A 13043-nucleotide genomic window follows, 5' to 3' on the forward strand; every position below is an offset into this window, starting at 1 on the left:
AGCTGGAGCACCTGGGTGGCTCAGTCAAGCAACTAACTCTTAGTTTCAGCTCAGGTCATGATCTCAGGGTCCTAAGATCAAGCCCCTCATGGGGCGCCATGCAGAGATTCTCTCCCCTCCCTTCTCCCCCCCACTCACACTTTTTCTCTAAAATAAATAAATAAAATCTTAAAAAAAGAAAAAAAGTCAGTTGACCATACCTGCATGGATCTACTTCATCCTTCATTAATAACTTTGTCCAAGCCCGAATGTGGATGAAGACAAAAAGAGTAGACCATTCTCTGGTCTTTAGATTCATGACTGATACCATTAAAGAAGCTTTAGATTCATGACCGATACCATTAAAGAAGCTTTAGATTCATGACCGATACCATTAAAGAAGCTCTCAGACCTGGCAATATTTCCTGCTCCATAACACATTCCTACTCTCATGTTTTCTCAAATTTCCAGTACCTCTTCTTCTTTTCTCACTTTCAGCTGATGACTCAGCCCCAATTTCCCTGAGTTAATAGAAGCAGTCAGAAGACAATTTTCACACCATTCCATCCAAACACTTATCAGTATCTATACATTTTCTTTTCTTAGCTTCTAGGACACCTTTCTTTCTTGGTTTTTCTGCAGAATTCTGACTTGCCATTTTTCCCTTCCCATCATGTTCTACCTCTCAGTAAATGGAAGCATGGTCTTACAGTTGCTCCCTCCATTTAATTCAGAATCATCTTTGATTCTTCTCTTTTTTCCACATTCCACATTCAATCCAGTGACAGATATTGTCAGTTACCTCTTCAAAATATATCTAGAATCTGATAACTTCTCACCGCCTTTTGAACTGTTAACACTTTGGTCAAAGTTATCACTGTCTCTTACCTGAATTATTTTTGTATTTTTATCTGATCTCCTTTCTTCTATCCTTGTTCCCTTACTGGCTATTCTACAGAGAAGTAAGAGAGATCTGTTAAAATAGGTCAAAAACCTTCTCACTGTAAAGGCAAAGGTCCTTATGGTGGCCTACAAAACCCTATGAAATCTAGCTTTGTGCTGTCACTGTGACCAGAACTCCTAACACTCTTGCTCACTTTGCTTCAGCCACACTGGATGTGGTATGTGCATGTGCATATGTTTTATCTATAAATAGTCATTGAGTGCCTAGGCTGTTCCAGGCATTTGGGATATAACAAGAAGAAAACAAGTGAGAGTCCCTACCTCTTGGAGCTTACTCTAGAGGGAGGAGACAGTTAACGCAGAGTAATAAGTATTCAGATATTTGTTTAATATTGTACATAAGGTGTATATGAGACAGGTCTACTTCTTTATGAGAATTTATAATCTAATTAGAGAGCTAGAATATACACATTAGGGTTTTCATTATACATTTCCTTATTATTTAAATTAATAATATCTTCTAATTTTCACATTCTATCAGCTTGTGCTGCTTTTATTACTATAAATCATATCCTGCCATTGGTGAATGCTTTATTCTACTTCAATCTGCTTTTTCCCAGGACTTCAGAAATTACCAGTATACATTGCCAGTAGTTCAAGGTTTGGTGGTTGATATGGAAGTTCGGAAAACCAGTATCAAAATTCCCAGCAACAGATACAATGAGGTAAGATTTATCACCAAGGCATATTTTTCATTGTTAAATACACAAATGAAAATGAAAAATATATGAGTATATATAAATTTCATTTTTTAATTGATAGTGAAGTCAGTTCATAACGCTATGTGACTTAGATCAGTGATGAGGAATTTCGTGACAGAAAATCAAGATGTTAAGTTTGTGATTTATTTAGTCATTAGTTGTGTCATTGATTGTGCTTTTGATACCATGGTAATCAGTGACAGATTTGCATTTCGACTAAGGTATAAAATTAACTTTATAACACTTTATAACAGTTATAACTAACTGTGGGATCTTTTCATTTTTCCCTCTTACTGTGAATATATATTATTTTTGACAATACTTAACATTTAAGCATTAACTCCCAAAATGAATTTTAAGTAAGATTTCAAAAGCAAATAAATGGTTGCATTTTGAATTAATGAATGGTTCCATTTTGTAACTATAATGCATTCTATATACACATTACAGAATGAAATAAACAATGTTCTTTGCTGATATGCCCTGTGAAGTCTCTTTCCTTTTTTTTTTTTTTTCATAAAAATATTATGAAAAGAATGTAGTTATTAGAAGCAACGAATTTGGAGCCAAAGTCCTCCACCCTTTTTGTCCTGGGAATTCTCAGCTTTCTGTATTTCTCTTTGGTGGCTGCATAAGATTCTTTAGTTGATCACAGTGGCTGGCTTTAGTTGCAGGTTTTGAACCTATTAAAATGCAGATTCTGTGGAAAGTCAGTAATTCTTTTTTCTTTTCTTTTTTTAAAATTGAAATTCTATTAATTAACATATAATATATTACTAGTTTCAGAGGTGGAGTTCAGTGATTCATCAGTCTCAAAAAATACCCATTGCTCATTACATCACCTGTCCTCCTTAATGTCCATCCCTTCAACCCCCATCCCTCCAGCAACCCTCAGTTTGTTTCCTAAGATTAAGAGTCTCTTAATGATTTGTGTCCCTCTCTGATTTTATCTTGTTTTATTTTTCCCCTCTTCCCCTATGATCCTCTATTTCGTTTATTTTTTTTTAAGATTTTATTTATTTATTTGACAGACAGAGATCACAAGTAGGCAGAGAGGCAGGCAGAGAGAGAGGGAAGCTGGCTCCCTGCTGAGCAGAGAGCCCAATGCGGGGCTCGATCCAAGGACCCTGAAATCATGACCTGAGCCGAAGGCAGAGGCTTACTGAGCCACCCAGGCGCCCCTCTTTGTTTTGTTTCTTAAATCCACATATCAGTGAGATCATATGATAATTGTCTTTCTCTGATTAATTTATTTCACTTGCTATAACACCCTCTAGTTCCATCCACATTGTTGTAAACGGCAAGAAAAAAGTCTTGCTTAGATTGAAAAGTTTCTTAAAGTTGTTTGTAAAATGTCCAATATATGGTTTAAAAGAAAAATCTTATGGGGCGCCTGGGTGGCTCAGTGGGTTAAAGCCTCTGCCTTCAGCTCAGGTCATGATCTCAGGGTTCTGGGATCGAGTTCCGCATCAGGCTCTCTGCTCAGCGGGGAGCCTGCTTACTCCTCTCTTTCACTCTGCCTGCCTCTCTGCCTACTTGTGATCTCTGTCTGTCAAATAAATAAATCTTTAAAAAAAAAAATCTTATTTTGAAACTGAATTTGATATAATGGTTAAAATTTGTTTTATTATTATTTTTAAAGATTTTATTTATTTGCCCAAGAGAGAGCATGTGCTTGAGCTGGTGCATGTGCACATGCAAGCAGGGAGAGTAGCAGGCAGAGAGAGGGAGAAGCAGGCTCCCCGCTGAGCAGGGAGCCCATTGGGATGCGGGGCTCCAACCCAGGACCCTGGGATCATGACTGGAGCCAAAGGCAGAGGATTAACTGACTGAGCCACCCAGGTGTCCCAAAATTTATTTTATTAGAAGGCTGGTAAGTCTGCAGTTATTACTTCTGCTATTTCTTGGTATAAAGTAAACTACCTCCTTCCCTCTCTTTTTTCATTTTTTCCTTCTTTCTTTTTTTTCCCTTCATTCAGCCACTTATTCATCATTCAATTGTATACTCAATTTTTACTTTCACTTAGAATCATGTAAATGTCTTACTGGATTTATAAACTCAGGAGAATGAGTTTTATGAGAATGACCTACGTGAAGAAAGCTTTTATCCATGGCTTTCAATGCAATGGCTTTTTTCAGGACAGTAGAAAATAGTAGCTAGAATGTGTACTTTATTTTTTCCTGTGATGCAATTAACAGTTTTTATCTATTAGATAGTCCTACCTTGGAATATCAATAAGTAATAGACTAGACTAGGTAGTGTCAAATCTTTAAAATGAATAATTTTTAAATAATTTAAGTAGTGTTATCTAAGTACTATCTAAGTAGTCTTTTTAAAAAAAAATTTATTTATTTATTTGAGAGAGAGATATCACAAGTAGGCAGAGAGGCAAGCAGAGAGAGAAAGGGAAGCAGGCTCCCTGCTGAGCAGAGAGCCTGATGTGGGGCTCGAGCCCGGGAGCCCCAGGAGCTGAGACCATGACCTGAGCCGAAGGCAGAGGCTTAACCCACTGAGCCATGTGCCTCATGGTGCCCCATGCCCTAAATAGTCTTAAAAGAGATATGCTTTGAAAACACATTTATTTCTCAAATTTGAAAGTTTTTTTTGTTTCACAAACATTTATTAAATATACTCTGTGATATGAAATACAAAGATGAGTTAAGAACATGGTGCTTGCCTTCTGGGAGCCTATTGTCCAGAAGTAAGATAATCAGATGTCTTCTTCAGCAGGTAATATACGTGGCTATCCTTGGTGTTTACAGTATGGTGCTTGGGTTGGATCTATTTATAAAAGTGTATCTGTAAAAAGCTATGAGGCCTCCGTAGTTATTTCAGTACCAACCTAGGACATTTATGATAACTGCCATTTATATTACCTGTCTTTATCTGCCTCCTAGGTTTATGGTTGTGCAGGTTCAGATATCTTTTTTCAAAAACAGTAACTGTATTTCTTATTGTTTATTATATTTCATTTTCAATAAAGTTTACCAACTATATATTATTTATTTTCCTTATTTGATTTAGCAGACTTACTTCCCTTCTAATTCAGTTTTTATTTCAACTCATATTTTATGTTTGTTTACTTCAACTCAGTTCAGTGTTTCTCTCTCAGTCTTGGATATTTGAATTGTGTTGGTAATAATTCTTCACTTTGTAGCTGAAAAAAATAATTCTTACATATTATTTACTCATGATAATATTCTATTTTTCCTTTTATTTACTTTTCTTTGTTGATACCTATAGTCTTCCTTATTTTCTAGACTGTGTTCTCTATTGCTCTAAAGCCTTTGCAAAAGCTATTTCCTTATTGATGCACACTTTCCCTGTTCATTATCTGCCTAACTCTCACTCATTTTTCAGGTGTCAGCTTAGATGACAGATAAGCTTTTAGTTAACTCCCAGTGGGGATGACTCTCCCCTGTTATAAACATCTCTAGAATTCTACACATACTGTGTGTGTAGTATTCATTATATTTGTACTTCCTTCTTTAGTGTCTGTTTTCTCTACCAGACTTCTTCTTCTTCTTCTTTTTTTTTTTAAGATTTTATTTATTTGTTTGACAGCACAAGTAGGTAGAGCAGCAGGCAGAGGGAGAGGGAGAAGCAGGGTCTCCGCTGAGCAGGGAGCCTGATGCAGGGCTCAATCCCAGGACCCTGGGATCATGACCTGAGCCAAATGCAGATGCTCAACTGACTGAGCCACCCTGGTGCCCTTCTACCAGACTTATTTCAGTGAGGAACTATGTCTGTCTTGTTTACCACTGTTATCATTAGCAGACTGCCTAGTAAAGAGTAATTGCATGAGAAATATCTATTGAATGAAGACATGAAACAGAACTAGTACAGATAAAACGATGTGAAAACAAGTGCTAAAACTTATTGCAAGTTTACTAAAAGTTTAGAGAAAGGAGAGCTCTAATAATTGGAGCAGTCAGGAATATTCCTTTATTTCCTGTTGATCCTGAATCCCTAACAGCCACAGCAGCATGTTCCATGCAGGACAGGTTTGTAAATGTTCATGTAAATGTCATATAAATGTAAATGGACGATGAATGATGTTCAGGCACGAGAAAGAGAAGGGTGGAAAATAACAAGTGAAAAGGGTGATAGATGCCTGCAGAAAAAAGGCAGGAAAGCACCAGGGATGGACATGTTTTGAAAGGAGGATAGGAAGACAGCAATCTGCTCAGTGAAGAGGAGGCTAAACTGGACTGAGAAGTAAAGCTGTGCAAAGAAACTCCTGGGTTTTCAAAGGCCTTCAGAAGTCAGGCAAAGGAATCTAGACTTTAATATGATAATCTGTAAATAGATTGTACAGGTTCTAAAGCAGAGAAGTGACTTAATGAAAGTGAGCTTTAGAAACCTCAGTTTTGGCAACTATATGTAAACTGTGGAGAGAGGGGGCCACTAAGGAAAGATTTTAAGCTTAGAAAGCTAGAAGACAGTACTTCTGGCAGCATGGAAAATTTAATAAATGAAGTAGTCTTTGTGTGTAAATTTTCTAATCTCCTTCATCAAGGCCACTCAAGCTCTCTGTTTATTTAGGTAACCCTACTCATGTTACAATGATGAGATTATTTTGGTCATTGTAGTAACTAACATGTATTGTTAGTTATATTAAGTTAATGTTGTATCATTTATTGAAGTATACTATGTAGCAGGCACTATTTTACACTATCTCTATGAGATTGGTATGTTTAATTCCTTTTAATAGATGAGGATATTAAGGCATAGAACTAGCAGGTGGTGGAGCCATAATCAAACCTAGGCAGTCTGGTTCCAGTGTCCTTACTCCTAGTCACTATACTAAACTGATTTTTATAGACATCATTTTAACAATTATCAATATAACTTTAGGGCCTTTAGTGAGGTAGTCAAATTTAAATGAAGCTGTTAGAATGAGCCCTAATCCAGTATAACTGATGTCCTTATAATAAGGGGAAATTTGGACCCATACACTTATGAAGGGAAGATGATATAGAGAGACATTAAGGAGAAGGTGACCACCTACAAGTCAGGGAGAGAAGCCCAGAACAAATCCTTCTTTTATAGCCCTCAAATGGAACCAGTTCAGCCAACATCTTGATTTTGGACTTTCAGCCTCCAGAACTGTGAGACAATACATTTCTGTTGTTTAAGCCATCCACTTTGTGGTACATTGTTATAGCAGTTTTGGCACATTCACTCACAGGTCCACTTTAATAGCTGAAATGTCAAATGAAGTAAGTAAAAAAAGAAAGAGGTCAGTGGGGCAGAGAAGTTGAGCTCTGTGATTGCCCTACTTTACTGTCTGTTGTTTCCAGGCCATAGTGCAGGTAGGGGAAACCCAAACTGAACCTGAGGTCTCTCTGAGTTGAAGAGAGAGTTGAGAATGTAGGGAGGTCATAATGGCTAGAATTTGCAAAACAGATTGCTGGAAATAAAAGAACTCTGGAAATACACAGGAGGTTCTCACTGTGTCTTCAGCTGACTACTAATCAGTGTATATATGTGAGAAAAATACTGGAAAGATACAAGTAAAACAATTCCTACAAGGCCAGGCATAGTTTGTGTTCTTACCGGCTAGAATGAACTAGGGGCAGATTATTCCTACCAAAACAAGTTATCCATAGGTTCAGGTTGCCCTGATCCTACCTACCAAGCTTAAGAGAAAGCCTTAGCAGGATGAAGGAAAGAGCATGTTAAGGATAGACATGGAAAATATCAAAAGACCCAAATTGGATTTCAAGAAATGAAAATGACAATGAAATGAAAAATATGCTGTATGAATTTAATGGTAGATTAGACACTGCCAAAGAAAAAATTAGTAAACTTAAAAACATAGTGATAGAAACTATCCAAATGAGACATAAAGAGAAAAGACTGAAAAATTAAATGAACAGCACATGATTGAACTGTGGGAGATGTTAGTTGGCCTAGCACTATAATTGAAGTCCTCAAGGAGACAAGAGGTAAGTAAACAACAAATATTTGAAAACTCAGTAATCAGAAAGTTTTTAAATTAGAAGTATAAAGCCATATATTCAGGAAGCTCAATGAATTCCAGTTGTAGAAAGCATGATGAGAACTACATTAAGGAACATTATAATCATCTTAATCAAACTGCTTAACACCAGAGCTAAAGAGAAGAATCTTAAAAGCAACTAGAGAAAAAAAATCCACATTGTATGCTGAGGAACAAATAGAAGAATAACAGCAGACTGCTTGTCAAAACAATTCAAGCCACAAGAAAGTACAGTGAATCTTTAAAATACTGGGGAAAAAACCATCAACTTATACCCAGTAAAAAATATGTTTCAAAAAGCAAAATGCTTTTTCAGAACTATAAGAGCCAAAAGAATCTTTTACCAGTAGACCTATTTTATAAGAAGTGTTAAAGGAAGTCCTTCATGGAGAATACCAAATAATGGAACTCTGGATCTTCATATAGGAGTATAGAGCAACAGAAATGGTAAATATGCAGGTAAATATAAAATCTCTTTAAAAGACAGTTGTTTAGGGGCACCTGGGTGGCTCAGTGGGTTAAGGCCTCTGCCTTCGACTCAGGTCATGATCCCAGGGTCCTGGGATCGAGTCCCACATCGGGTTCTCTGCTCTGCAGGGAGCCTGCTTCCTCCTCTCTCTCTGCCTGCCTCTCTGCCTACTTGTGATCTCAGTCTGTCAAATAAATAAATAAAATCTTTAAAAAATAAATAAATAAAAGACAGTTGTTTAAAACAAAAATCATAAAATGTATCGTGGAGTTTATAACATATGTAGAAATAAAATGCATGACAAAAATACCACAAAAGCCAGGGAAGGGGAAATGGAAGTAGACAGGTATAAAGTTCTTAAATGTCATAGGATATGGTATATTACTTGAAATTAGATTGATAAGTTAAAGATATAAACCCAAAAGCAACCACTAGAAAAACTAAAGAGGGATAGCTAATGAGCCAATAAAGAAGATAAACTAGAATCATATAAGGACTGAAAAAGAAGAAAAAGAAAAGGAGATGGTACAAGTAGAAAATAAATAGCAAGATGTTAGATTTAAGTCTAACCGTATTAGGGACGCCTGGGTGGCTCAGTTGGTTGGGCGGCTGCCTTCGGCTCAGGTCATGATCCCAGCAACCTGGGATCAAGTCCCGCATCGGGCTCCTTGCTCGGCAGGGAGCCTGCTTCGCCCTCTGCCTCTGCCTGCCACTCTGTCTGCCTCTCTCTCTAATAAATAAATAAAATCTTTTTTAAAAATAAATAAATAAATAAATCTAACCGTATCAGTAATCAGTTATATATAAATGGTCTAAACATCCTCAAAAGACAGAGATCATCAGATTGGATGCATAAGCAAGATTTACCTCTGTGCTATGAATAAGAAAACCACTTGAAATATGACAAATAGTTTAAATGTAAAAGGGTGGAAAATGATATACCATGGTAATACTAATCAAAAGAAAGCTTGAGTGGATAGAGTACTATCAAAGTGTATTTCAGAATGAAAAGTATTACCAGGAATAGAAAGTTTCATTTCATAATTATTAAGGGATCAGTTCATCAAAAGGATGTAACAGTCCTAGACATTTATGCATTAATAACTGAGCTTCAAAATTCTTGAAGCAAGAAATGATAGAACTATAAGGGTAAATAGACAAATCTATGACTATATTTGGAGATTTCAATATCCCTGATTTAATAATTGTTCAAAGTAGACAGAAAATCAGAAATATAGAAAACTTTAACAACACTGTCAACCAATTCAACTTGAGTGGTTTTTATAGAACACTCCACCCAAAAGCAGCAGAGAGCACACATTCTTTTCCAGTGTACGTAGAACATTAGAAGATAGGCCATATTCTGTGGTATAAAACAAGTCCTGATAAATTTAAAATGATTCAAATTATACAAAATGTGGTCTCTGACAACAATAATATTAAATTAGAAATCTATATCAGAAAGATCTCTAGAAAAATCCCCAAATATTTGGAAACAAAATACACACTTTTCAATAATCTATGGGTCAGAGAAGAAAGCCAAAGGAAATTAGAAAAATATTTAGAGCTGTTTGAAAATGAAAACATGGCATATCAAAATTTGTGGGATGCAGCTAAAACAGTGATTAGAGAGAAATTGAAAGCATTGATTTTTATAGTAGGGGAGAAAAAAGACATTTCAAATCAATGACCTAATCTTCTACCTTAGGAAATTAGAAAGGGAAGAATAAAATACAAAGTAAATGGAAGAAAGAAAATAATAAAGACAATACCAGCAGTTCATAAAGTAGAAGACAAAAAAAAACCAAACAAAACACAAACGATTAAGAAAAATGAACCCATGGTTGCCTGGATAGCTGTCAGTTAAGCATCTGCCTTCTGCTCAGGTTATGATCCCAGGGCACTGGGATGGAGCCCTACATTGGGCTCCCTGCTTAGTAGGGAGCCTGCTTCTCCCTCTCCCTTAGTCCCTCTCTCGATTGTGCTCGTTTGCTCTCTCTCAAATAAATAAAATCTTAAAAAAAAAAAAGAAACCAAAAGCTAGTTCTTGAAATCAATAAAATTGACAGACTTATAATCAGACTGTTTGGGCTGATGGCCCAAGACTGATAGTCAAGAACACGAAATACCATTATGAGATGTGAAAGGGTAGTTATCAATATCAGTCCTGTAGACAGTAAGCAACAAGGGTATATTATGAATATATTTGTGCCAGTAAATGTTCAGCTTAGCCAAAATGGATAAATTCCTTGAATGTCAAGCTTTTGTATCATACCTCAGAAAGCATACCATGAATTTCCTTGTATTTATTGAATATCCCTGTATTTATTGAAAGAATTGAATTTATTGTCACAAACCTTCCTACAAAAGCAGAGATTCCAGGGTTCCTGGGTGGCTCAGTCAGAGAAGTGTCTAACTTCAGCTCAGATCATGATCTGAGGATATTAATGTTCCTATATTAATGTTCCATATTAATGTTCTTGGCATTAAGCCCTACATTTGGTTCCATGCTCAGTGGGGAGTCTGCTTCACTCTCCCTCAGTCCCCTCCCCCCAACTCATGCTTTCCCTCTCTCTCAAATGATCTTTAAAAAAAAAAGGCACGGGTCCAGATGCTTTCCCTTGTGACTTTTACTAAACAACAAAGGAGGAAATAACACCACTTCTGAAAAAAAAAAAAAAGAAACACTCAGAAAATAGATGAGGAGGGAATCTCATTCTATAAAGCCAGCATTACACTAGTAACAAAACCAGGGGGGAGGGGCGCCTGGGTGGCTCAGTGGGTTGAGCCGCTGCCTTTGGCTCGGGTCATGATCCCAGGTCCTGGGTTCAAGCCCCACATCGGGCTTTCTGCTCGGCGGGGAGCCTGCTTCCTCCTCTCTCTCTGCCTGCCTCTCTGCCTACTTGTGATTTCTCTCTGTCAAATAAATAAATAGAATCTTTAAAAAAAAAAAACCAGGGGGGAAAAATTACAAGAAATGAAAACTGCAGACTTGTATCCCTCATGAAGATAGTTGGATAAATATGTAACATGTTTTTAGTAAATACAGTCCAGCAAAACACAAAATGATAGGGTACATCATGACTAAGTGGGGTTTATTCCAAGAACGCTAAGTTGGTTTAACATTCAAAAATCAATCTGTAACTCACCATATTAGCAGGATATAAAAAGGTGAATCACATGATGGAGAAAAAGGATTGACAAAATTCTACTTTCATTCAAAATGTGTATGTGTGTGTATATATATCTTGGCAGTCCAACAGTAGAAGAGAACTTCTACAACTTAATAAACACATCTACGAAAAACCTACAATTAGTATATCAAATGGTGACAGAATAAATGCTTCCTGTTTAAGATTAAGAACAAGGAGAGGATGTCTACTCTTATTTCTGTTCAGCATTTCAGTGGAGCTTCTAGCCAATGTAATAAGACGAGAATAGACAAAATTAGAACAAGAAGACAAAATAAGATGAATATAGACTGGAAAAAAGATTGTTTTTCTTCACAGATAACATGATTGTTTACTATGTAGGAAATCCTACTCTTTCTCTACAAAAGGGCTACCAGATCTAATAAGTGAATTTAGCAAGATCCTTTTGTAAAAATCAGTTATATTTCTGTACACTAATAATAAACATTCAGAAATTAGAATTTATAGGGCACCTGAGTGGTTCAGTCAAGCCTCTGACTTGACTTCAGCTTAAGCCTCTGACTTGACTTCATTTAAGCCTCTGACTTGACTTCAGCTCAGGTCATGAGCCCATGGATCATGAGATTGAGCCCCACATTGGGCTCTGTGCTCAGTGTGGAGTCTGCTTTAGATTCTCGCTCCCCCCACCCCCCTCCTGCTCTCTTTCTCTCAAGTAAAGAAAATCTTAAAAAAATAAATAAAGAAGACCCAAATAGGTGAAGAGAGATACTGTGTTTATGGATTGGAAGATTCAGTCTTGTTAAGATGTCGGTTGTCCCCAGATTGATCCGTAGCTTCAACATAATCCCAGTCAAAATGCCAGCAGGGTTTTGTTGTTGTTGTTGTTGTTTTAAATTGAGGTGCTGAGTTTAAAATTTATATGGATATACAAGGAACATAGAATAGCTAAAACAACTTTTTAAAAAGATTTTTATTTATTTATTTGACAGACAGAGAGAGATCCCAAGTAGGCAGAGAGGCAGGCAGAGAGAGATGGGGGAAGCAGGCTCTCTGCTGAGCAGAGAGCTGGATGTGGGGCACGATCCCAGGGCCCTGAGATCATGACCTGAGCCGAAGGCAGAGGCCTAACCCATTGAGCCACCCAGGCACCCCTAAAACAACTTTTTTTAAAAAAAGATTTATTATTTGACAGCGAGAGCATGAGCGAAGTGGGGGGCAGTGGAGGGTCAGAGGAAGAGGGAGAAGCAGACTTCCTGCTGAGCAGGGAGCCTGATGTAGGGCTTAGTTGCAGGACCCTGGGATCATGACCTGAACTGAAGGCAGGTGTTTAACTGACTGAGCCACCCAAATGCCCCTAGCCAAAACAACTTTGAAAAAAGAACATAATTCAAGTACTTGTACTACCTGATGTTAAGGCTTATTTAAAAGGTAGAGTAATCAAGACGGTATTATTTTGCTGTAAATGCATACATATAGATCAATGGAACAGAGTAGAGAGTGATTTCAAATGCTCTTTTTATGGGGGTATACACATGTCGAAATTCATCAGATCGTAGATTTTAAATATGTATGTTTTGTCAATTTTAAATATAATTGTAAAAAATCAGGTGTTTTGTTTTTTTTTTTAAACATAGTGTGCATTCAACCTATTATCAGGTTGCTGTGGGAATAGAGCCAAAGAATTAGCCTAATGTCAAAATCTCAAGTCTCAAAAGTTTTGTTAATCCTTTACTCAGATACCAAAGAATAGAGAAATTTATGTTGGTTGTGATAT

General features: G+C 36.9%; 1 protein-coding gene across 3 annotated transcripts in view; it reads left to right on the plus strand.

Moving 5' to 3' along the window:
* Window positions 1–13043, plus strand: part of LOC111143384 (zinc finger FYVE-type containing 9) — a 200155-nt gene that overhangs the window by 162582 nt on the left and 24530 nt on the right. For all 3 annotated transcript variants that reach the window (XM_022497088.1, XM_022497089.1, XM_022497090.1), the window contains one exon: window positions 1503–1607. In XM_022497088.1, coding sequence (XP_022352796.1) covers window positions 1503–1607 — 105 coding nt within the window. The remainder of the gene's footprint in view (window positions 1–1502; window positions 1608–13043) is intronic.

The sequence above is a fragment of the Enhydra lutris genome, unplaced genomic scaffold (assembly GCF_002288905.1).
Source record: "Enhydra lutris kenyoni isolate GAN:26980312 unplaced genomic scaffold, ASM228890v2 scaffoldscaffold9, whole genome shotgun sequence".
Lineage (NCBI taxonomy): Eukaryota > Metazoa > Chordata > Mammalia > Carnivora > Mustelidae > Enhydra > Enhydra lutris.